Source organism: Megalobrama amblycephala, unplaced genomic scaffold (genome assembly GCF_018812025.1).
Source record: "Megalobrama amblycephala isolate DHTTF-2021 unplaced genomic scaffold, ASM1881202v1 scaffold417, whole genome shotgun sequence".
NCBI lineage: Eukaryota > Metazoa > Chordata > Actinopteri > Cypriniformes > Xenocyprididae > Megalobrama > Megalobrama amblycephala.
Genome location: NW_025953366.1, coordinates 153,439 through 180,024, shown reverse-complemented (window position 1 = coordinate 180,024; position 26,586 = coordinate 153,439). Strand labels below are relative to the sequence as shown.

At 36.0% G+C, this 26,586-nt stretch overlaps 1 protein-coding gene across 5 annotated transcripts; it reads left to right on the top strand.

The window, feature by feature from the left end:
• Nucleotides 1–2,075: 2,075 nt before the first annotated feature.
• LOC125261472 (titin-like) lies at nucleotides 2,076–22,192 on the top strand. Of its 5 annotated transcripts, XR_007183311.1 has the most exons (10): nucleotides 2,076–2,193; nucleotides 4,415–4,510; nucleotides 8,097–8,157; nucleotides 8,473–8,802; nucleotides 10,485–10,829; nucleotides 13,329–13,652; nucleotides 17,855–18,232; nucleotides 19,382–19,500; nucleotides 21,451–21,606; nucleotides 21,699–22,192. XR_007183311.1 is itself a non-coding variant. In XM_048180035.1 (8 exons), exons 2-8 carry the CDS (start codon nucleotides 4,423–4,425, stop codon nucleotides 21,459–21,461), a joined length of 1,482 nt encoding a protein of 493 aa, XP_048035992.1. In that variant the 5' UTR covers nucleotides 2,076–2,193; nucleotides 4,415–4,422; the 3' UTR covers nucleotides 21,462–21,589. The 5 variants fall into 5 exon arrangements, 2 of the variants coding, with proteins under 2 accessions (XP_048035992.1, XP_048035993.1); XR_007183310.1 differs by lacking the exon at nucleotides 8,097–8,157; XR_007183312.1 differs by lacking the exons at nucleotides 8,097–8,157; nucleotides 13,329–13,652.
• The last annotated feature ends 4,394 nt before the right edge of the window (nucleotides 22,193–26,586 follow it).

The window sequence follows — 26,586 nt, the reverse complement described above, 5'->3', positions numbered from 1 at the left end:
AAATAAAGTTAAACTGGTCAATAATAAGTGTAATAATGTGTAATGGCTGGAAGACAGTTGTAGTTTCTGCTCATATTTATTCCGTTCTTGTTCCTCTTTTCAGTGGTTCTTCTTGTTAACAGCAGGTGTTCATCATTAATGCTCAATCATCAATTAAATATTAACTTAATAATCTCATTGCAACACAGCGTCAATGTTACTTTTACTCTGTAGTGTGGACACTAGAGGATGTTCCTGTGGGGTTGAAAGGGTTAAAGGTGTAAGATAAAAAGACACACCCACAAAATGTATTTTAACAGTAACAAACTGTAAGTTAAAAAACAGTTATTGACATATAAAATAGTTAAACACTGTTGCCAGTAGTTTACTGTAAAATTGAGTGTTGTGGGTCACCACTGTGCTGAAGAGTAGAGCCTGTGCTTAGGTTCAGGAGAAGATCAAAAGACACTGATGATATGCTGCATGTTGTTTTATTTAACAGATAATGATTGTGTAGTCGTTGATGCAGTTTATTATCGTTGATACATTTATGTAAAATGTTTTTAGTGAACTCTAAAGAAATAAGTTCATAGTAATAATATGCTCACTTTATTAGCATGTAATAAATATTAGTTTGTAAATCTAAGTGGCAGTCAGACAATTTGAGGCAGTTGGTTTCTGCAAATGAAATGAGGTAACACAAGTTTTAATTTAGTGCGTGGTATCTTTACAATAACATACTGATGCAATGATGACGTCAGAATGTCGTCATTGCACCATCTTCTGGGGTGGGACAGACTGCGTGAGTCCACTGGCTTGGTGCAGAATCAAGCGTTTTCTGTTAATTCATATGGGAGTTGAGCTTCATGCTTGCCCTGACGGCGGACCGGAGAAAGCGTTGAAAGCGTCAAAATGTTGGGTAGTTCTCGACTTTTTGGAAATTAAGCAAAAAACGCGGTCGGCAGTCAACTCTGATCGGTTCAGGTATTAACATCTGTCTTGAGGGTTTTAAATATGCAGGTTGCGTCGGAGTTTATGCCGGATTTAATGCTTAAATCATATGGTTTACACATATGACGCTTTGCAGTTGTTATATGTTAAATATTGCAGTTAGATGCTTTTATTATGCTTATATTGGCTGGGTTTACAAAAAGTTAAGAAAATTGACAGCATATCTTTACTTATAGCATTCGGAAACAAAGATTAACTCTTAAATTGCATACATCTGTAAAAATCATATTGCCCGTGTTATAAAGTTAGCGCAAAAGCGCCATCTAGTGGCCATTAGTAGATGTGCTGAAAGTGATTGCGCATGTGAAATACGCATGACCAATTTGGTGTTTGCAAACAGCGATGACGTTTTTTGTGGGCGGAGCCTAGCTGGTTGCAGAAAATGAAAGTTGAGCAGTAGAAGTCTATGGAAGCCACGAAATAAAAGAATAAAAAAAGTTAATTTCGAGTTTATATCTCACAATTCTGACTTTTATTTCTCGCAAATCTGAGTTTACATATCACATTTCTTACAAAATAAAACAGAATTGTGAGATATACTCGTTATTCTGTCTTTTCTGAATTGCAATTTATCCCGCAATTCTGACTTTTCCCCCCTCAGAATTGTGAAATAAACTCACTATTGCGAGTTATAAAGTCCGAACTGGGAGTAATAAACACGCAAATGCAAGAGAAAAAAAAGTCAGAATTGTGAAATAAAAACTATTATGTTTAAAAGTTATCTATGTAAAATATTATAGGTTTAAATTATTTTAATTATAATTGTTTCATGCTGTATGTATGTATGTATGTCCTCTGAACTGCATATGTGAATTTTATGTAGAGACTTACTGTTTACATCAAATTCCTGCTTTAATAGTAGACTAATCCTTGCAGGTGTCATCAGTGCAGTCTGTGAAACGTCTCTGTTTATCTTCAAATTACGTTTTCAACGATGGTTTTCTTTAAAAATGAAGACTATATTTTTTGCATTCTGATTCCAACATCCAGAGGCACAACAAAACATTTTTCTCTTATTCTGTGGATTTTTTCACATTTTTCTTCAATAGCTTCAACTATTTTTCTGCAACCAGTATGCGCGCGCAGCTGCAAGTGACGTAATTGTGACGTCTGCTCCAAAGTGGTCGCCACAGGAGGACCGTTCTGAAGTCGCGATGCAGTGGAAGGTTAATTATTAATAACTGTGTGCGTCCATTTGAGAAAGTGAGTTTCTGTTTTTTCATTACTTGCTTAAGATTTATTATATATGTGAATATCTAGAAATAATCGAGTATTTGGGTCATACATCCACTCGATAGAATTGATGAGTCATGCCATATCGTTAGTGTAGGATGAACGTCATTGTAAAATGTTTATGCACGTTGTTTGTTAGAGACTGAAGTGTAACTCTCGTATTATTGAAACCCATACATTATTATTTGTTCTGTACAAATTAATAAGTGAAGAAATTTTGACTTATAAGCTATGATTCAGCCTGGTTAAGCTGTTGTATTGTGCTAGACCTGATGTTAAGCTAATCAACATCAATAATTATGCTTTATGTAACATTGATTACTGTTTTGTTTATTTGCAGCCACACACACAACCAACATGCTGATGATTATGATTTAAACCTACCATCTCCATAAACATAAGCTGAGTGCCAACTACTGCATCCGAATTTGCACCTATATTGTAAAGTGTGGCAACGTTACTGTCTAATGTATGTCTGTGCTGCTGAAGAAAGTTCAGTAAACTGTTCAAACTGAGTCCTGCCTCCTGTCCTGCGTTCTGACAGACGCTCCAAGGCGAGAACTATATCCTCCTAAGCACCTGCGGTCCTTTCTCTTAAACAGCCCGTGTGTTTAAAAAAAACAGCAAACACACTGACTACAGACACACCCAAAATAATGATACAAAGGGCTTTTGAGGAACGTTTATTTGTTAATCTCTCAATCATCATTGTAGGCGTATTGCATTGCCATCTTTTGCCCACACAATAAAAATTGCTGAGCTTTCTTCATAAAAATAAGCATTTACATTTATTCATTTGGCAGACGCTTACAAAATGAGGAATACAACAAGCGAGTCGCCATGACGAGGCAAATAGACAAGAAGTGCTCATAATACAAGTTATAGGCAGTGCTCAGATTATGCTAAAATACAATAGAGAGGGATTAGAGGAAGTGAAAGGATAGGAATAAGAAGTTTTTTTTTTTTTTTTTTTTTTTTTTTTTTTTTTTAAAGATGAGGTTAAGTGCTCACGAAAGAGATGGGTTTTCAGCTGTCTTTTGAATATTGCCAGGGATTCCGCATTCCGGATGAAGGCAGGAAGATCATTCCACCAGCAAGGGACAGTGAATTGAGAATGTTCTGGAAAGTGATTTCGTGCCTCTCTGTGATGGTACCACAAGCCTTCGCTCCTTTAATGAGCGCAGGTTTCTGGTAGGAGTGTAGACTCGTAAGAGTGAGTGGAAGTAGGAGGGTGCTGAGCCTGTGGCAGATCTGTAAGCAAGCGTCAACGCCTTGAATTTGATGCAAGCAGCAAGTGGGAGCCAGTGAAGAGAGATGAAGAGAGGCGTGACGTGGGCTCTTTTGGGCTCATTGAAGACAAGACGTGCTGCAGCGTTCTGAATAATTTGTAGAGGTTTGATTGTGCATGATGGCAGTCCAGCCAGAAGAGCATTGCAGTAATCAAGCCTAGAAATGACCAGGGCCTGGACCAGAAGTTGTGTTGCATGTTCTGTTAGAAAGGACCTGATTTTCCTGATGTTATATAGTGCAAATCTGCATGACCGAGCTGTCTTTGCAATGTGGTCTTTGAAGGTCAGTTGATCATCAAGGATTACTCCAAGATTTCTGGCCAAATTTGCATTTAAATGTTATTTTACTAAGATGATATTGGAAGATATAGAGTGACAAATTACATTTGTTTGCATTTTATGTGATATGCTGTTATAAAAAACTCATTAATTTATATTGACAAAACATAAAACACATATGCAAATTTAAATTTTATATATATTTTGTCTAAAAGTAAAAAAAGGTTACAAATATATACATTTTCTTACTATTGTTATATTATTTCAAGCTTTAAATAGTTAACAAGTTAGTATTTTATAGCCCAATATAGCCTAACAAAAATAATAAACATATAATTTTGAAGAATTCACAAAATGTATAAAGAATCCTGCTGCATCACTGCTGTCTCATAAGCGCCACCTACTGTCAGAATTGGGTTGATTTTTGTTATGCAAACCTTGCAACCCTGACCAATTTACTTTCATTTTCATTATCTTTTTTTCTCCATTGTGCTCCTTATCCAAGTTGGGGTAGTTTAGCATCGATTTATTACACTTCATCGCGTAAGCTCGATCTGCTCCAAGCTGGTGGACACATCATCATCCCCTTTTTTTTTTTTTTTCTTTTTTTTTTTTTCTTTCAGGAGAACAGATGGATATCTCACAGAACATCCATCCATTAATTTCCAGAGGAATGGAGTTCTTTATTTTACACACGGCGAGTGTTTTACTCCTGCATGGTAAGACATAGATAGACAATTAAAATGTTTATCTTTCTTCCAACAGGAATCTGGGGCAGTAATTTATTTATTATTTCTTAATTTTTCCCAATTTATATGTCTAGATTATTCTAGGTTTTGTCATATTTGTAAAGTTTTGACGAGAGAAAATAGAGCATTAAAAACTCTATTAGCCAAATATTTAAGAGGAAAATTAGATAGGGTGAATGCAGGTAAAGTGGGCCGTTTATATTTGTTTCTACTGTGCTCAATAGGTTTACACTTTCAGAGCATGACAATTGTCTTTAATTAGAGAGACACTATTTCTTTAAATGATAAAATAGTTTTGGTTGATGTAATATGACACTGGTGCACTGGTGGGTGTGGCCACACCTTAAAGGATGACAATAGGCGTTTTCTAGATGTATCCGCCCTCCAGCTGATTTTATTGGTCATGTCAATCACAGTACTGATTGCCTACACCAAACACTGATCCCTAAACCTACCCGTCACTGTAACCAATGAAATTACCAGCGGTAGAAATCGCGTTCTGTGGGGGAGAAATGGGAACATGGGGGCACCGCGATGTGACCGCAAAGTAGTGATGGGAAGTTCGGATCATTTTGTGAACTCGGACTTTTGAGTCTCGTTCAACAAAATGAACGAATCTTTTTTCGAATCATTTCGTTCATTTCGTTCATTTTAGCAAAATGTAATTAAAATGTTACGTGTTACTTCCCCAACACATCTACTACTTATGCAAACGTTGATCCCACTACAAACAACACAAAACTACAATGCTATAAGATTCAGAAATGATTAATTCATTATCTGGGTCTTCAGTTTATGACAAGCTGATTAAGCTCACCTCACCTCTTGTCTGACAAGTCTTCGGGTTTAAGTCATTCCTTAATGACGTGACAGGCAGTCCCATGCTAAACCAATGCAGTCTGAGCCGGTAAGAGAATTGATTAGTTCATTTCATGAGTCTTTCGGGATTTTGAGTCGTTCCTTAATCACGTGACATACCCATACGCTATTTCTGACATTTCTGTCACTGTTTTTGTTACTGTTTCTTGAGGATCTGTGGTGTGTTATTATAAATAAATAAAGCCCTGTTATAAATAAAATATTGATTAATTTATCTTTTTGACTGTCTATCTGTAAATAAACACTAGGCTATATAATAATATAATAATCCAAGCCTACAATACAAAGTGTTTATAGCCTAGTTTGTTCATTTTTACTCCAATTTTGAGTTTGCTGTTATAATAATTGCTTTTCCTAGGCAGACTTGACATATTGGTCTAATATATGTATAAGAAGATTGCTCAAAAAGGACATATAATGACATAAATTAAAAGCAAATAACATTTTGAATTTGAATTATTAATGTTAGTTTAAAACATCAAGATTATGATAACTTCAGCTTTAACAGTTGTAACACAAACTCAAACAAAACTGGAGAGTTAACGTTATTTACTAATAAATATAATGTGCTTGGGTCACACAGCATAGTGTATGGGTCTGTCACGTGCAGAGGTGGACATTCCAGGGGTCAGAAAGTAAAAGTCCTGTCATATTTTTATTCCACCCACTGAAGCATTAATGAGATAAATAAGTGATTAATTGAGTGATGATTGAGCATTATTGAAGACACCTGATGATAACAAGCAGAATCACCAAAGGAGAAAATCACTATTTTAAAGTTACCATCATCGAGGTCAGGGTTTGTTTTAGTTGAGCTCTTGACCCTTGCCTTTTTAGTATTAGATTTTGTTTGGGCAGTTTTAACTGCATTAAAACTAACCAGACAAGCAAAGTTAAAAGATGATCAAGTGTTGTTGGTTATGTTTTCACATAATTATTATTTGATCTGAATCACTGAACTCGTTTAGAGCTCAATCTCTGAGTTAGATTTACATGATTGATTACAGCAGCACTGTGATTCTGCAGAAGATCAGCTTATACAATACAGAATTTTTTTTTTGTCCTTATCACAAAAAAAAAATATATATATTTTAGGCACACACAGACATCAAGTATCAGCCTGTGAATCTCAACAACGGTGACAAGCAACATATTCTGATCAACAGATCAACTCTGAACATTAGAAAACATGCTACTAAAAAGTCACAGAAAAACAGCAAAATTTTAATAGTGAGAATAAATGAAATTACTAAGACAATTTAGCTCATAATTTATTCATACAGCAATGCATGATGGGAGCCATGGATGAATTTTGATTGGTGGCTCCCAGAATGCACTGCAACATGCTTTATGATGGCCACCACTGTTGAGATTCACAGGATGATTCTTGATATTTGTGTGTTTAAATAAGCTCCGTTTTTATTTTTTTAAATCAGAACTCTAAAAAAAAAATTGTATTGTAAAAGCTGATCTTGTGCTGTAGAATCACAGTGCTGCTGTAATCAATAATGTAAATCTAACTCAGAGATTGAGCTCTAGATGAGTTCAGTGATTCAGATCAAAAAATGATTATGTGAAAACATAACCAACACCTGATCATCTTTTCTCTTTGCTTGTCTGTTTGGTTTTAATGCAGTTAAAACTGCCCAAACAAAATCTAATACTAAAAAGTCAAGGGTCAAGAGCTCAACTAAAACAAACCCTGACCTCGATGATGGTAACTTAAAAATTGTGATTTTCTCCTTTGGTGATTCTGCTTTTTATCATCAGGTGTCTTCAATAATGCTCAATCATCACTCAATTAATCACTTATTTATCTCATTAATGCTTCAGTGGATGAGATAAAAATATGGCAGGACTTTTACTTTCTGACCCCTGGAATGTCCACCTCTGGTCACGTGATTAAGGAACGACTCAAAAACCCGAAAGACTCATGAAATGAACTAATCAATTGAATCATCAGGTGAACTACTTCTAGCAGTACAGAACCTGTAGAATATTGCACATGCGCGACTGAACGAATCACCCCCCGAGACGACTCGTTCTTCCAGAGTCACATTAAAGATTCGTTCAAAATGAACGATTCGTTCAAGAACGACACATCACTACCGCAAAGGGCACTTTGACTTTCATGATGAAAGGGACAGGGGCTTAAGCCCCACTGCATGCCACTTCTGAGTTGTAACAGCCAGACAAGCAAATTACTAGCTCCTTTAGTCAGAGACTTTTGCACCCTCAGTGTAAGAAGGAGTGCTTTCGTAGATCCTTTGTTCCAACAGTGGTTAGACTTTTTAATGCTAGCTTATTTTAATATTGAGGTTTGGGGTTTGGATAAATTGTGCATTAAAATAGAATTAAATTAAATTAAATTATATTACATTTGCCCAATATTTATATTTATTTATAGTAGGATATATTTATTATTCATTATTTTAAATTGTTTTTTTTTTTTTTTTTACATTTAATGATATGTGTTTATTATTATACTGTATTGTTATTTGTTTATAGTAGTGTTACTATTTGTATTGTGGTGTTCATGCTGCTGTAACATTTAAATGTCCCTTTGGGATAAAAATAAAGTCTATCTATCTATCTATCTATCTAAATAGAAAAGATGATAAGTTGGTGTTGGTTATGTTTTTACATAATAAACTTTACATAAATCTCTTTCATTTAGACACACAGACATCAAGAATATAAGACAAGGCATTAAGTTCAATCTGTGGAGTGAAGAAAGGGTGAGGAGCGAAATGTAGATGCAGAATATAAAGCTTTAAAATATGGACACAATTTAAGTGAAAAAAGGAATAAAGGAAAAAACAAAAACATCTAGGTATCTAAATTACATGTTTAACAAAAAGCCGCCCATTTTACCTGCATACACCATACATATAGCATATCTGTTTTGTTTTGTTTTTTTGCTCCAGTTGTCACATTTTAATGAATAAAACTGCCTGACGAAGTTTGATTTCTGAACTTTTTAACTGGATGATAAGTGTTATTATAATTATTATTCTGTCCTCTGATTTATAATTGTTTATTTTTTTCTCCAGGTGCATTGGGTACTGCTGGATCAGATGGAGTGTCCGTGTCAGTGAAGGAAGGAGATTCAATGACTTTATACACTGGTGTCAAAAAAACCCAACAAGAGAGAATTAAATGGTATTTTAATGACACCTGTGTAGCTCAAATTAATGGAGATCCCAGTAAGATCTGTGCAGATAATCAGTGTCATGATGATAATGAGAGATTCAGAGACAGACTGAAGCTGGATCATCAGACTGGATCTCTGACCATCATGAACATCAGGATCACAGACTCTGGACTCTATAAATCACAGATCAGCAGTGGCAGTGAACAGCTCTTCAGTGTTTCTGCCACTGGTAAATTATTTAATGAATGCTTCATAACACAGAACAGCATGATTTTAAAGAAATGCTTTCCAGTGGTGAGCTGTTAGTTTGAAAGTGAAAGTGACATGTAAAGGCCAAGTATTGTAATCCATACTTGGAATTTGTCCCATCCAAGTGCACACATACTAGGAGTAGTGAACACACACTGCAAACCGTGGACACAGACACGGAGCAGTAGGCAGCCATTTTTGGGGGTTAGGTGCCTTTAGTTTAGACAACGACACCCCAAGTTTTGGTTCATAAAAATGGCAGTTGTGTTCCAGAGATTTTCATCATATTTCTTATCATCTGTTTAAATACATCTATTATTTTTGTTTAATAATGAATTAATTAGTATAAGCAGGGGTTATATTGGTCCAGGGTTGAATCCGAGTACATGCTGGTAACTCATCAGTGGACTTTCCTCACACTTTTTAAACACTGTTGCCAATTTACTGTTGATTGTGCAATTATTTACTGTAATCTACAATGTTACTGTAATGATACCACACAACAGATATCAAAAATCAGCACATCAATCTCAACAATGGTGGCAATAAAAAAAGGACCATTCAACTCCATAATTTATTCATGCTGCAGTGCATTCTGGGAGTTTTGTACTATGCTGGCACCCAGCATGCATTGCAACATTAAACTTTTGAATGTCACCATTGTTGAGATTCATATGCTGATTATTGATGTCTCTGCTGTGCAAGTTATGCAGGAACTCAAAATAATTTGTGCACTGTATGATAATATTATTCTAAGTAATTGTTTACTGAAACATTGCTGGTTCTTACTCTGCTGATTCACAGATATGGAATAAGCAGCAAACATAAAAAATATATATCATAAAAAACTGCACAAAGAGAAGTGAATTTCACATGTCCAAGATGATTACAGTATCATCACAACAGCCAAACACCTGATCAATTTCATGTTGGCTTTTTCCTGCCATATCAAATGTGTTTATAAACATCCAGTTACAGCAGCCAGAGAAGGATAGTGTTAAAGAGTCAAGAGCCCAACTAAAGCAGACACTGGTCATCACGATGGTGACTACAAACCTCAATACATTTTTATTTTCAATAAAACATCAACATCCAAATCTGTTCATTCTCAACAAGAACTTCTGTACATGTATGAAAGAAATAATGTCAAACTGGTTTGTGAACTGGTTTCACTCAGTGTGGCTGAAGTCAGTTGTAGTTCTTGTGTTTCTGTTCGTCTCTTCTCTTTTTTCTGGTCTTGTTTCTCTGTCCTTCAGTGATTCTGCTTATCAGGTGTTCATCAGTGTCTGAATTCACTCACTTCTTTTCATTCACTCTGTCAAGTGGACTATATTAGTGAACTAATGTAGGGAATAGTGAATGAGGGTATAGGGTGTGATTTGAACACAGCCTCTGAGTGTCGACTTTGAGCGATGTTAACTCACAGTATATTCCTGTAGGCTATTTTCTCGAAAATGACAAATATTACCCAGAATGCATTGTTTTCTACAGTATATTACTGTTCTAATGGTAAATTGTTTGTTGCTGTCAGAATTTGACATTTATTTACAGCAAGGTTTAACAGTGTAATTCAAGCAATGATTCAAAAGTGTTGCCTTTTGTGGTGATAAATACAGTAATGGACAAAACAGTGTAACCCCACAATCTGTTGGTTTGTTTCAGGTGTTTCTGCTGCTGAACTAGATGACGTGAAGAGAAAGTCAGTGAAGAAGGGAGAATCTGTCACTTTAGATTCTGGTGTAATAAAAAAACCAAATGATGTGATGACGTGGTATTTTAATGACATTTGCATTACTGAAATCACTGGAGGTAATATTTGTACAGTTGAACAGAGTGAAGAGCAAAACTCAGAACTTAAAGACAGACTGAAGCTGGATCATGTGACTGGATCTCTGAGCATCACAAACATCAGAACCACAGACGCTGGATTTTATCATCTACAGATCAGCAACAGCGGCAGCAGCTTCAGTATCAGCAGCATTAGGAGCTTCAGTCTTTCTGTCATTGGTGAGTATCATTTAATTTAACCACTTCCAAACCTTCAGCCAAAGCACCTCTTTGTTTTATTTTCTGCATTTTATCTCTGCTCTGCTTGTTTCCTATTCTAGCCTCCTTAAGACCAGAGTACTTAATTTTCCATGTTCCACTCCATACCGCACACAGTCAGTTACGTGTCAGTTACTTTGCCAATAATGCCTGGTATATACTCGCCATGTCTGCACGAGCATGAAGGTACATGGCAAAAATAACATCATTGCTATGTAGGCGGTCGTCAGAGGTGGGTAATCCAGGGGTCAAAGAGTAAAAGTCCTGCCATATTTTTCATTCCACCCACTGAAGCGTTAATGAGATAAATAAGTGATTAATTGAGTGATGATTGAGCATTATTGAAGACACCTGATGATAACAAGCAGAATCACCAAAGGAGAAAATCAAAATTTTTAAGCCACCATCGTGGAGATGAGGGTTTGCTTTAGTTGAGCTCTTGACCCTTGACTTTTTAATATTAGATCTTGTTTGGGCTATTAATTGAGTCATAACAGCCTGACAATTAATTTAAAAAGATGATCAGGTGGTGTTGGTTATGTTTTCACGTAATTGTAATTTGACCTGAGCTCATTTAGAGCCCAATCTCTGAGTTAGATTTACATTATTGATTACAACAGCACTGTGATTCTACAGTAGAGCATCAGCTTTATCAATATAATCTGAAGGGTTTTGCGAAAAATTGTGATTTTCTCCTTTGGCGATTCCCCACACAGCAGGGGACTCCTAGGTGGATCCGCATTCAAGTCGCCAAATCCGCGTGACTGTCACATTCGTTTTGACACCGCCCAGAGGATCAGATCCGCCTCCGGGCGACGCCATAAATTCTACTGTCAATCAGCGGGTCTTGAGCAGACCCATGTCGGATCCGCGGACGCGCACGCGCCTTTACTGTAACGGTTGTATCAATTTGCGGGTCCCAAACGGACCCAGCGTGGAGGTAAGGTTTTAATCGCGGATGCGGAGCGGATGCAGCGCGGAGCCAAGGCGGGGTCCGCGATCCGCCTTCGTTACAGATCCGTCACTGCGCGCAAGTGGACTCCGATACGGGTCCGTTCGCGGCAGAGGTGTATAGTCCAGGGGTCAGAAAGTAAAAGTCCTGCTATATTTTTTTTTCACCCGCTGAAGCGCTGTTAAAGTTAATGAGATAAATAAGTGATTAATTGAGTGATGATTGAGCATTATTGAAGACACCTGATGATAACAAGCAGAATCACCAAAGGAGAAAATCACAATTTTTAAGCCACCATCACAGAGGTCAGGGTTTGTTTTAGTTGAGCTCTTGACCCTTGACTTTTTAATATTGGAATTTGTTTGGGCTGCTGTAACTGAGTTGTAACAGCCAGACAAGCAAAGAAAAAAGATGATCAGGTGGTGTTGGTTGTTTTCACATAATCATTATTTGATCTGGACTCATTTAGAGCCCAATCTCTGAGTTAGGTTTACATTATTGGTTACAGCAGCACTGTGATTCTACAGAAGATCAGTTTCATCAATAAAATATGAAGGATTTCTTAAAAGTTGTTCTGATCAAAAAAAAACAAAAAACTTTTTTTAGGCACACACAGACATCAAGAATCAGCGTATGAATCTCAACGACGGTGACAAGCAACATATTCTGATCAACAGATCAACTCTGAACATTAGAAAACAAGCTACTAAAAAGTCACAGAAAAACAGCAAAATTTAAATAGTGAGAATAAAGAAATTACTAAGACAATTCAGCTCATAATTTATTCATGCAGCAATGCATGATGGGAGCCGTGGATGAGTTTTGATTGGTGGCTCCCAGAATGCACTGCAAAATGCTTTATTATTCTCACCATTGTTGAGATTCACAGGATGATTCTTGATGTCTGTGTCTAAATGAAAGACTTTTTTTTTTCTAAGAACAACTTTTGGTGATTGAATTATTTTGAAAAAAAAAAAACTGGATCTTGTGCTGTAGAATCACAGTGCTGCTGTAATCAATAATGTAAATCTAACTCAGAGATTGAGCTCTAAATGAGTTCAGTGATTCAGATCAAATAATGATTATGTGAAAACATAACCAACACCACCTGATCTTTTAACTTTGCTTGTCTGGTTGGTTTTAATGCAGTTAAAACTGCCCAAATAAATTTTAATATTAAAAAGTAAAGGGTCAAGAGCTCAACTAAAGCAAACCCTCATCGCTCTGATGGTGTCTTAAAAATAGTGATTTTCTCCTTTGGTGATTCTGCTTGTTATCATCAGGTGTCTTCAATAATGCTCAATCATCACTTAATTAATCACTTGATTATCTCATTAACTTTAACACTGCTTCAGTGGGTGGAAAAAAAAAAATATGGCAGGACTTTTACTTTCTGAGCCCTGGACTATACACCTCTGCGCGATACCTCCGCGGTGGATCCGCCACGGAGTCCTTTTGCTGTGTGGGCAAACTTTACTTGTCTAGTTCACTGTTCATTTCTTCCTCAGGTCTTTTCGGTGTTAAGACCGAAGGAGAGTCAGTGTCAGTGATGGAGGGAGATTCATTCACTCTAAACACTGATGTTGAAAAATCCCAACACAACACAATTAAATGGTATTTTAATGACACTCGCATAGCTCAAATCAATGGGGATCTGAATAGGATTTTTGCAGATGATCAGTATGTTGAGAGATTCAGAGACAGACTGAAGCTGGATCATCAGACTGGATCTCTGACCATCACAAACACCAGAACCACAGACTGTGGAGTTTATAAACTACAGATCATCAACAGCAGAATCAGTGAAAAGATCTTCAGTGTTTCTGTCTGTGGTGAGTCCTTTAATAATTGTTTAAAGTCAGGCTATGTACATTTAAATCAAATAATGTGTTTATTAGCCTAGCACTAACCTATTTATGACTATCAGAGGTGGGTAATCCAGGGGTCAAAGAGTAAAAGTCCTGCCATATTTTTATTCCACCCACTGAAGCATTAATGAGATAAATAAGTGATTATCGAGTGATGATTGAGCATTATTGAAGACACCTGATGATAACAAGCAGAATCACCAAAGGAGAAAATCACAATTTTTAAGCCACCATCATCGAGGTCAGGGTTTGTTTTAGTTGAGCTCTTGACCCTTGACTTTTTAATATTAGATTTTACTTGGGCAATTTTAACTGCATTAAAACCAACCAGAAAAGCAAAGTTAAAAGATGATCAGGTGTTGTTGGTTATGTTTTTACATAATCATTATTTGATCTGAATCACTGAACTCATTTAAAGTCCAATCTCTGAGTTAGATTTACATTATTGATTACAGCAGCACTGTGATTCTACAGCACAAGATCAACTTTATCAATACATTTTTTTTTTTTAGAGTTCTTATTTAAAAAAAAAAAAAAAAAGCAGAGCTCATTTAAACACACAGACATCAAGAATCATCCTGTGAATCTCAACAGTGGTGACCATCATAAAGCATGTTGCAATGCATTCTGGGTGCCACCAATCAAAATTCATCCATGCCTCCCATCATGCATTGCTGCATGAATAAATTATGAGCTGAATTGTCTTAGTAATTTTCTTTATTCTCACTATTAAAATTTTGCTGTTTTTCTGTGACTTTTAGTAGCTTGTTTTCTAATGTTCAGAGTTGATCTGTTGATCAGAATATGTTGCTTGTCACCGTTGTTGAGATTCACAGGCTGATTCTTGATGTCTGTGTGGGTCTAAATATTTATTTTTTTGTGATAAGGACAACTTTAAAAAAAAAAAAAAAAAAAAAAAAATTCTGTATTGTATAAGCTGATCTTCTGCAGAATCACAGTGCTGCTGTAATCAATAATGTAAATCTAACTCAGAGATTGGGCTCTAAATGAGTTCAGTGATTCAGATCAAATAATGATTATGTGAAAACATAACCAACACCACCTGATCATCTTTTAACTTTGCTTGTCTGATTGGTTTTAATGCAGTTAAAACTGCCCAAACAAAATCTAATATTAAAAAGTCAAGGGTCAAGAGCTCAACTAAAGCAAACCCTGACCTCGATGATGGCTTAAAAATTGTGATTTTCTCCTTTGGTGATTCTGCTTGTTATCATCAGGTGTCTTCAATAATGCTCAATCATCACTCAATTAATCACTTAATTATCTCATTAATGCTTCAGTGGGTGGAATAAAAATATGGCAGGACTTTTACTCTTTGACCCCTGGATTACCCACCTCTGGTTTGAACCACTGAATAAAATTTTAAAAAGGTAATTGAGACTTTATCTAACAATTGTTACTTTTTTTCATAATTGTGAGTTTAAGTCTTGCAATTCTGACTTTATAACTTCAATCACGATTCTACCCACATAGCAACATTGTGTCGGCCCAGATCCGGCCCACGTCTGGCACTTGTGGCATGATGATCTTGTGGCATGATGATCTGGAGTTGTTTAATCATCCTCTGTTGAGATCTTGAGAGATTTATTGTCTTTCACCTTCAGTTGATTTCATCTAAGGCTGTGGCTGAAGTCAGTTGTAGTTCTTGTGTTTCTGCTCGTCTCTTTTTCTGTTCTCTTCTTTCCTTCAGTGATTCTGCTTGTTAACAGGCTTATTAAGGCTGAGATGACTCCATATATACACACAGACTTTGTGGCTCAGTAAGGTCCAGTTTAGGTTTATTTCTTTGCTCTTGGCTGACATTGCTGTGGCCTGCTTGTGGCTCAGATCTGGCAAACAGAAGCGGCCCACACAAGGACCGTAATTCATTGCAGCATGTGGGCCAGATCATCATGCCACATGTGCCAGATGTGGGCCGGATCTGGGCCGACACAATGTTGCTGTGGGTATATCACAATTCTGAGGAAAAAAGTCAGAAATACAAGATATAAACTTGCAATTGTGAGGGAAAAAGTTATGTAAGTTGTATAGTATGAACTAGTTATAAAGTTCACTATAAATTTCTCAGCACTGCAACTTTTTATCTCGCAATTGTAAAATTTTCTCCCAATTCACAAGTTATAAATTCAGAATAGCTGTTATATTGACTTAATTAGCTGTTATATTTTTTTATTGCGTGATGGGAACAAGCTTCCATTACATACTCCACCCAAATATGAAAATGTTTTCATCATTTAGGACACTCACCATCATGCCGTCCCAGAATGTCAGCATGTAGTGAAGCATGATGTAAACAAATTGTGAAACTCGCGCAAAAAGTGATGCAGAAGCACAGAGGACCATCAGTTCATGCACAAGCTTCACAGCACAATAACGTCATGGTTTGACGAATGTGAACTCAATCCTTCCGTGAACCCACATATGACAGCTGGCTGAAAAGGATCGTTTATAGATAAAGTTTAAAATATTAGTATTTTTGTCACATAAGCCAATTGGTTTGCTTCAGAAGACATTGATTCATCGACTGGCATTGTATGGATTACCACCATGTTTGTTTTGCATGGTTCTTTAAATGTCAACTTGAGGGTACGTACACTTGCATTATATGAACTCAGAGATGGATTTTTCTAAAAATCTCCATTTGTCTTCATCTGAAGAAAGAAAATCTATGTTTGCATGGGGTTGAGTAAATTAAAAGAAAAAAAATATTTTGGGAAAGTATCACTTTATACATAAATAGAGTATATGGATCAATTAGGGACATAGGTGGGTAGTCCAGGGGTCAAAGAGTAAAAGTCCTGCCATATTTTTATTCTACCCACTGAAGCATTAATGAGATAATTAAGTGATTAATTGAGTGATGATTGAGCATTATTGAAGACACCTGATGATAACAAGCAGAATCACCAAAGGAGAAAATCACAATTTTTAAGTTACCATCATCGAGGTCAGGGTTTGTTTTAGTTGAGCTCTTGACCCTTGACTTTTTAATATTAGATTTTGTTTGGGCAGTTTTAACTGCATTAAAACCAACCAGAAAAGCAAAGTTAAAAGATGATCAGGTGTTGTAGGTTATGTTTTTACATAATCATTATTTGATCTGAATCACTGAACTCATTTAGAGCCCAATCTCTGAGTTAGATTTACATTATTCATTACAGCACAAGATCAACTTTCAATTTTTTCAATTTTCAAATTTTTTTTTTAGAGTTCTGATTAAAAAAAAACAAAAAAAAACAGAGCTCATTTAAACACACAGACATCAAGAATCATCCTGTGAATCTCAACAGTGTTGGCCATCATAAAGCATGTTGCAGTGCATTCTGGGTGCCACCAATCAAAATTCATCCATGCCTCCCATCATGCATTGCTGCATGAATAAATTATGAGCTGAATTGTTTTAGTAATTTCATTTATTCTCACTATTAAAATGTTGCTGTTTTTCTGTGACTTTTTAGTAGCTTGTTTTCTAATGTTCAGAGTTGATCTGTTGATCAGAATATGTTGCTTGTCACCGTTGTTGAGATTCATACGCTGATTCTTGATGTCTGTGTGTGCCTAAAATATATATTTATATATATATTTTTTGTGATAAGGACAACTATTTTTTTTTTTTAAAAATCTGTATTGTATAAGCTGATCTTATACAAAAAAATCTAACATTAAAAAGTCAAGGGTCAAGAGCTCAACTAAAACAAACCCTGACCTCGATGATGGTAACTTAAAAATTGTGATTTTCTCCTTTGGTGATTCTGCTTGTTATCATCAGGTGTCTTCAATAATGGTCAATCATCACTCAATTAATCACTTATTTATCTCATTAATGCTTCAGTGGGTGGAATAAAAATATGGCAGGACTTTTACTCTTTGACCCCTGGATTACCCACCTCTGATTAGGGATGCACATTTAATCAAAGTAAAATAAAAATCATGGTCTTTCTTTCGTGAAGATGACAAATTCTCATACAGTCTTTAATCAGCTGTTTAACGCATCTTGTTTTTACTTCACTAAGGGATGCAAAGGATATTTGATGTATTTGAAGTGTGAAAAAATGTGTTTACATGCAGTTACTTTCACTTTCATCTATAGTTCTTTCATGATTCATCAAAATATATCCTCCAACTGCTGTTGGTTTGTGTTTCAGGTATTCCTGTTAACGAGACACATTCAATGAAGAGAAAGTCAGTGAAGGAGGGGGAATCTGTCACTTTAGATCCTGGTGCAATAAGACACCCAAATGATTTCATGACGTGGTATTTTAATGATTCTTGCATCGCTGAAATCACTGGAGATCTCAGTAAGATCTGTACAGATGAACAGTGTGAACATGCTGATGGACAGTTCAGAAACAGACTAAAGGTGAATCATCAGACTGGATCTCTGACCATCACAAACACCAGAAACACCGACTCTGGACTTTATAAACTGGAGATAAACTGCAGCAGCAGCAGCAGCATCCGTCGTCACCACACCAGCAGCATCAGCATCAGCAGCTTTAGGAGCTTCAGCGTTGCAGTCATTGGTTGAGTATTTCATTTATTTAAATTATACATTTTTGTTCAGTATTACTAAATCAAGCCTGTATCCATTTTATTGTATTTCTTGCGGTCTGTTTGTGGAGAAAAAAGAGCTTTAAAGTTATTAAAGTTACAGTTATTCACCTCATGTCGTTCCAAACCCATAAGACTTTCGTTCATCTTGGGAACACAAATAAAGCTCAAAAAAGAAATTAAACAAAAATGAAGCTCAAACGTGTTGTGTAACATGAGAATGAACCTAATTGGTTCTTGTGGAAGCTCAAACGTGCTGTGTAACACATGAGAATGAACCTAATTGGTTCTCACATATCAATCAAGCATGCTTGAGCGTCTGTTTACCATATCTGACGTGTTCTTGTTTAAATGTGTTTAAATGTTTAAATGTGAAATAAAAGCTTAATTAAATCCATTCATCATGTATAGTCATTCAGTCTCTTCAGAAGATTTGGACTCAACTGCTCATTCCATATGGATTAGTTGTACAATCTCTTTATAAGCCTTTTTGCAGCCTCAAAGAGGTAGATGCGTAGACTGTCAATGGAGGAGCATAAATCAGATTGCATTATAAATATTTTAATTTATGTTTCAAAGATGAACAAAAGTTTTACAGTTTGGAACAACATGAAGGTGAGTAAATGATTACAGAATTTTGGGGTTAACTAACCCTTTCATTTCATAACATTTTGACTATTTTGATATAAGAATTTTTCTGGTGAACTCTGTTGATTCCTGACAAACTCACAGTGCTGTGATGGTTTTTCAATTGCTGTTCTTCAAAAAAAACATTTCTGTCATGACAACTCTTGGAGAGATTGGCATGGTAATGTGGCAATGTTAATGTATTTGGGCTTGGCAGAATAGATCTGCTATGCTGCTGCTTCCCTTGCAAAACTTTTGAGTTCTTCGCAAGCAAACTGTGTTTCTCAGTGGAAAGCGAAAGTTTTACAGGGGAACGTAAAGGTTTTGCGAGCAAAAGCAAAGTTTCTCGTGGGACTGCAAAATTTTTGTGAGAGAACTCAAAGTATTGAATTTTTTTTTTTTCTCCCATCTCATATTCATAGATCAGCATGTCCATAATTCCATAATTATCAACCAATCTGATTATGGATGTCTGTCTGTCTTTATTGTTACAGAATCAGGTCAGTCTGTAGCAGCAATATGTGCTGGTGTTGGTGTTTTTCTGCTAGTTTCTGTAGCTGTAACTGCTGGAGTGATTTACTGTCACAATAACTCTACACAACCAGGACAAAATGCAAGTCTCACATACATACAGCTGATTTATATAGAGACATGAGATTATACATCAGTTTAAAAATCAGCATACCGCAAAATACAACAATACTTCAATCATGTGCATGCCACTGCCTTTGATGCTTGTAAACCTGTTGTAGGAGACCTCCAAAACAAAATTAGGAATCTTTTAAAGGTCCCGTTCTTCGTGATCCCATGTTTCAAACTTTAGTTAGTGTGTAATGTTGTTGTTAGAGTATAAATAAAATCTGTAACATTTTTAAAGCTCAAAGTTCAATGCCAAGCGAGATATTTTATTTAACAGAAGTTGCCTACATCGAACGGCCAGTTTGGACTACATCCCTCTACTTCCTTCTTTAATGACGTCACTAAAACAGTTTTTTGACTAACCTCCGCCCACAGGAATACACAAGAGTTGCGTTTGTAGAGTGTGTTTGTCGCCATGTCGTCGAAACGCTGTTATTTTCATCCCGCAGTCCAATCACCGGGTCTGATTCCGGCTCAAATTGATAGGGTAAAATTAAAGACATGTTTACAATAACACTGAGCGTGTGCATCTCCACGTTATGGTAAGAGGCGTGACCTTTCCGGGCAAGGTTCGCTAAGCTGCTGTCGAATCACAACACAGGAACCGCTGGCACAATCAGAACTCGTTACGTATTTCTGAAGGAGGGACTTCATAGAACAAGGAAGTCATCAGCCCGTTTTTATGACAGTGGAAACAGCGGTATACAGATAAGTAAATTATGTGAAAAATACTGTGTTTTTTTACACGCGAAACATGAACACATGTTATATTGCACACTATAAACACAATCAAAGCTTCAAAAAAACACGAAAAACGGGACCTTTAAATAGCATAATTTTAAAGACTGAATATTTATCTTGAAGGGTTAGTTCACCCAAAAATGAAATTTCTGTCATTTATTACTCACCCTCATGTCATTTCACACCCGTAAGACCTTTGTTCATCTTCGGAACACAAATTAAGATATTTTTTATTAAGAAAAGAGTTAGTTTCTGAGTAGCTAATTTACTGACACTTTCAAGGTCCAGGAAGGTACTTAAGACATTAAGTTTACAGGACTGCAGTTCAAACTTAATTTTATGAAGTGACAAGAATACTTTTTGTGCACAAAAAAAGAAAAGAAAATGACTTTATTCGTCAATATCTTCTCTTTTGTGTCATTCTCATACAATGTTTACATCCAGCGAGTTAAGGCGGGTGCACACTTTGCGATTTTGGCCATGATTTGGTCGTATGAGATACATTTTGAAAATCCTAAAAGATTCCTGTAATCCTAGGCAAAAATCTGTAGTCTTTGATCACTAGTTTGACATGTTCACCGACAGCCGATTAATGACTGTTCCGATCAAATTTTACCTTAGATGAAATTCTGGCAGTGTCAGAAGATTTGGCACACAGTCCTGCAGTGTGACTTCTCCTACGACGAACGTCAAATTGTCTTAGTTTTTCAAGATAAGCCATGATCAAAATTAACGCTACAGATTTCTTTGTTAGCCACCATTTCATACGTGTAATGCAGCTCACTGTCACCAAATGTGTGTGGGTTGATGATGTAAAACTCTGGACAAGTTTCTTCAAATTTTTAACACGTCTTGACTGTCGTACAGTCTGACATTAATGACAGCTGATATCCCCCAGTGTGATATGAGGATCATGTTCATACAGTCTGACAAGCAACAATTGTAAAGGAGTATTATAAATCGCACAGTGTGAGCCCGGATTTAATCAAAATATGAACGAAGGTCTTACAGATGTGGAACGACATGAGGGTGAGTAAATAATGATTTTTCATTTTTGGGTGAACTAACCCTTTAAGAAATGTCAAATATTCAAGGCATTGTGTTACATTTTAAAAACAAACAAACAAAAAAAACATCAGTCTTGTTCATTTCATTTATCTTATGTAAATCTGTTTTCTTACAGGAGAATGTTGAAGACTCGTCCCCGACTGAGGCTCCCAGTGTGACAAAATAATGTAAATTATTATTATGATTCTTTGGACCAGAAGAGAAAATGAGAAAGCTGAAACTCACATCATTCACAAAGAAAGCAATTGGTATTCAGTAGATACCAATACCAGTTAAGTTTTACCTTAACATCAATTTCAGGAACAGCATTGCTAATAAATCTTGATTACTACTAATCAGTATACTACTATCTGTTTTCGACAGGTCAAACAAAAGGATTGTAAACCTGTTGTATATAAATGCAACATGGACCAAAAATCGGACGTAATGTCACAAGATGTGACACTAAAAAGGACAGAATACTCAACCATACTTGTTTTTTTCTCATTGCTTTGTACATTACTGTTCAGTACAGGTGTCGGAACTGTGCCTTTTTTCAGCTGACCTTTGTTTGTGCATAACAAAGGAGTTCCTGGTGCTGTTTTGCCTCATTTATAAATTTGAAACGCTCTTCATGATTTCTCAACTGGTAAAAACTACCATATAAATGCACATACACAAAGCACATTTAGCTTAGCACACATTATAGTCTTGGATGTTTAGTAAGATCCGCACAAAATATACATCATAAAAGCTGATTTGTGTGTGTGTGTGTGCATGCGTGCGTGTGCGCACGTGTTTTTGTGACATATCAAGACACAAATGTGTATAATGACATGGGTATGACATAGGAATTACAAGAAGAGGTGACTTATGAGGACATTACCCCATGTCCGCACTTTTCAAAAGGCTTATAAATCATACAGAAGGAGTTTTTGTGAGAAAGTAAAAGTGTGCACAGTTTCCTGTGATGGGTAGGTTTAGGGGTAGGGGTAGTGTAGGGGGATAGAAAATACAGTTTGTACAGTATAAACAATTCACAAAAACTAACGTGTGTGTGTGTGTGTGTGTGTGTGTCTTTATCGTTAATATTGGTTTTGTATCTATAGGTTCTAAATGACAAAGTGAATGTTAGGCAAATCAGGACTGTAGCTTCATCCCAATTCAGAGGCTGCATCCCTCTAAGGCCGAATGCATCACAGCGGCACAATGAAGTCTTTCCCAATGCTTCTTAGAATGTGGTGTACAAATGCGTCCCTCTATATCTCGGATAGAATGCAATACTTTCACAGCCTAGCTAGCCTATCCCAAGATTCTTGGAATTTATTTATTTATTTATTATTGTTATTATTATTTTTATTATTTTTAAATGCTGCATCACTTTTAAATGTAAGTATTGGGTTTTAACTTAAATATAATTATACAAAAGTAAAAACCTTTAAAGCAGTCCACATTTGTTGACTTCCATCTTCCATCATTTTATAAAGTTTACACTCTTTATTATGAACATAAATGGACCAAAGTAAACATTTTGTCAAGTTGTGTACCCTGTTTTGTTTTCAGACAGTTGAATATATCTTTCAAAAAGTCCAGTACAAACGCAGCCATCGCAATTTCTAGGCAATAAGAGCAATCCGTAGGCTAGACTGTCTTAATAAAGCGACCTTTGCAGACTTAGAAGGATGAAGCACCTGAATTGGGACACAGCTTGTATGTATCATTTTCTTTTTTGGTCCGGAACAAAAAGAACCAAGAACTGAGGCGATTCATCTGCGATAATGAACGCGATATTGCGTAGCTTATCAGTGATCTACGGTTCTGTCTATTAAATGGCGCTCCATTTGAAAGCAGGTGATGGCGATTTAGCGGTAATCAGGGAACCGGCTTTACTGACGAAATGCGCGTGACAATTGCATGCGATATATCGCCCAGCCCTACCCATAACTAGCATGCCTCCCTTGGCCATACACCTTAAAAAGATCATTCTGTTTCATGAAGAGCATGGCTTTTCAAGTCCACCAACTCCACCAGCACCAAACTAGTTGGAGCTTGGAGCAGCATGAAATTTCATTTATTTATGTGTTGAATGTGTTTGTGAAGGATAAATGTTACAGGACCACACAACTGTGTGTATGCTTGACTAAATATTTTATAGTCTTCATGTGTTTATTCTATATTATATTATTAATATATTGGATATATTTATTATGTTGCTTACTTGAAATTGAAACACTCTAGTACTCTGCATGGCCAGTCTGGTTTCTACTGCCTTATTCATGGAGACATTTAGACAAGTTTACTAAAACAACATTATTTTTGTGTTTTTACCACATAGTGTTTTCCACCAAATGTATATTTTTGTCAGTGTTTGCATAATTATTTTGATACTAACAGATAAATGCCTATTATTGTGGTGTAAAAAAAAAAAGAAAAAGTCATTTAAAATACTGTTATAACTCCCCACAAAAGCCTTACTTTACTATGGATCTTGCCATAAAGTTAATTTAATAAGTACTGGACATGGATGCTTGCTTTTTACTAACACTGTTGAAATATATGCAGGGTTTATTGTACTGTAAAAATAATAATAATGATAATGGTTTCTCTTTTCACCTGAGTCTTAAAAATTCCCTTTAAGTGCTATTACAACAGATGTGGTTCTCTCATAACTGCTCAAATGTGAGGTTTTTTTTTTTTTTTTTACTACTAAATTATTTTTTAAAGTGTTATCAGAAAAAAACTGAACTGAGTAATAAGTGTTTTGAGTGATCATCAGAGGTGGAAAGTCCAGGGGTCAGAGTGTAAAACTCCTGTCATATTTTTATTCCACCCACTGAATCAGTGTTAAAGTTAATGAGATAATTAAGTGATTAACTGAGTGATGATCGACCATTATTGAAGACACCTGATGATAACAAGATGTTACAGTTTCAGTGCAGCTTCAAAGGGCTTTAAACGATACCAGACGAGGAATAAGGGTCTTATCTAGCGAAATGATTGGTCATTTAAAAAAAAATGTAAATGTAAATATATACTTTATATAAACAAATGATCGCCTTTGTAAGTGCTTCCGCTTTCCGTGTTCTTCAAGAAGCTTACGCTGTATGTCCTACGCCTTCCCTTTTCTACTTATGGAAAAAATGTAACTGGTGCTGCATTCGTTCCATAAGTAGAATAGGGAAGGCGTAGGACATACAGTGTAAACTTTTTGAAGAATACGAAAGTGCCGTTTTTATTTGAAGCACGTGCAAGGCGATCATCTGTTTATATAAAGCATATACATTTTTTTCGAAAATGACTGATCGTTTCTCTAGATAAGACCCTTATTCCTCGTCTGGTATCGTTTAAAGCCCTCTGAAGCTGCACTGAAACTGTAATTTTGACCTTCAACCATCTGGAGGCCATTGAAGTCCACTATAAGGAGAATAATCCTGGAATGTTTTCATCAAAAACCTTCATTTCTTTTCGACTGAAGAAAGAAAGACATGACCCCGAAATTGAAAAAAAAAATAAAAATTGCTCAAAAAATTTAGCAAAATCAGAAAAAAGTTTTTATTTCCTTTTAAAGAACAGCATACCTTAAGTTCACCTTAAGTTAAAAGGGAAATTTCTCTGTCTTAATGAAACTCTGATATGAATAAGAATATCTTCATTGTCTCTCATCATTTACCTTAATTAAATATAATGTTAACTGTACGGTATTTCTTTAAGTTTATAGTATATTCTGCACATCTTCATGCATGTCTCTGTGTCTATCACTCTGTTAATACGTTTGTGTTGAATGAGCAAAACAGATGAGGGAAGAAAGATGCAGATGTTTTTTTCCACCTGTCAGTAATCCTCAATAAAACTTCTCTACTACCCTTAAACTCGTCAGCTTGATTGTTTTGCATCTTAACATTTTTTTTTTTTTTTTTACTTATTGACAGTTCTTATTGAGATAAACAGAGTTTTAGATGTTGATGTTTGTTTGAAAATGTTTAGTTTGAGGTCACCATCACGGAGATCAGTGTTTGCTTTAGTTGGGCTCATGACCCTTGACTTTTGAGTAACTTCTTTATCAGTAATTGTGCTTACAGAAAACATTTCTGCATTGATAAAGCAGAATATACATTTGGACCAGAGCTTTCCAGACATAGATTAGCATGACTTTCATTTATTTGTTGTTCATTGGCATTTAGTTGCTGAACTCAAACTATGTTGTGAGTATGTACAGGCTCATCTTTTCAGAAATAACGTTAGAAAAATAATGCACACGCCTAAGATGCCTTCAAATGATCCTGTAATCACCCCTGAGGGATACGATTATGCCGCTTTAGAAACACCAGATGGCGCCAATTATCAGGTAAATCAGTATCATAAAAGTGATGAAGTATGGTGCAAATATCAGTAAACTACGGTGGCCGAGAGAGCTCAACGCGCTGCAAATGAAGAAAACATCTTCATCAGTTTGACAACACATGCGCTGCAAAAGTCCACAACACTTACAAATAGTGAAACGCGCTGCAAATAGCACATACCAGGCCCAGCGATCTCAAGTCCTTTTGCGATGATCTGAATGATGATGATGACGGTGACGATAATGATTAGGCTACTTTTAGAATTAAATTAATAATTTAGTTTGCCCCGCAATAATTTGCATCATGCATGACCGACGCGATGAGATTAGCTAATTAGAAAAACTCAGCTAAAGTGAACGTAAAAACTCAGCGATGAGAGCTCTACTTCAACATGTTCTGAGAACACTATTTAACCTTAATTTATTTCTTAATATTTCTCTTGTGGCCCATACGTATTGAAAAAAAATGAGAGGAGATATGTTACTTTAAAAAAAAAAAAAAAAAAAAAAAAAAATAGGCCTAACACCTATATCTCTTCTCATTTTTTTCAATACGTATGGGCCACAAGAGAAATATTAAGAAATAAATATTAAACTACCTTCAGAACGTTGAAGTAGAGCTCTCATCGCTGAGTTTTTACTTTCACTTTCTGCAGTGAATAATTGACTGGGATTTGAGACATAAAATCAAGTAAATTATTAAAAAATATATATTATTTATTATTAATCATTTATTAATAATATTTTAACGCAAAATAATATCCCCCAAATCGTTTGTCCTGGCGCCGAAACTGGCACAGACCACAACGAAAATGTTATAGGGAACACATTGACGTACCTGTCTGGGACCGCTGGCTGGGATTGTTCATGTTTACTCTTAGGTGGTGTGCACCTGAAAGGTGAGTTTTTTCGTTTTGTTTGTTAACATTCTGA

Excerpts from the sequence above, each read along its gene's own strand:
- LOC125261472 (XM_048180035.1), top strand. The coding sequence starts at position 4,423 with ATGGATATCTCACAGAACATCCATCCATTAATTTCCAGAGGAATGGAG. Across the intron at positions 10,830-13,328 it reads CTTCAGTCTTTCTGTCATTG|GTCTTTTCGGTGTTAAGACC; the intron begins GTGAGTATCATT and ends TTTCTTCCTCAG. Across the intron at positions 13,653-17,854 it reads CTTCAGTGTTTCTGTCTGTG|GTATTCCTGTTAACGAGACA; the intron begins GTGAGTCCTTTA and ends TTTGTGTTTCAG.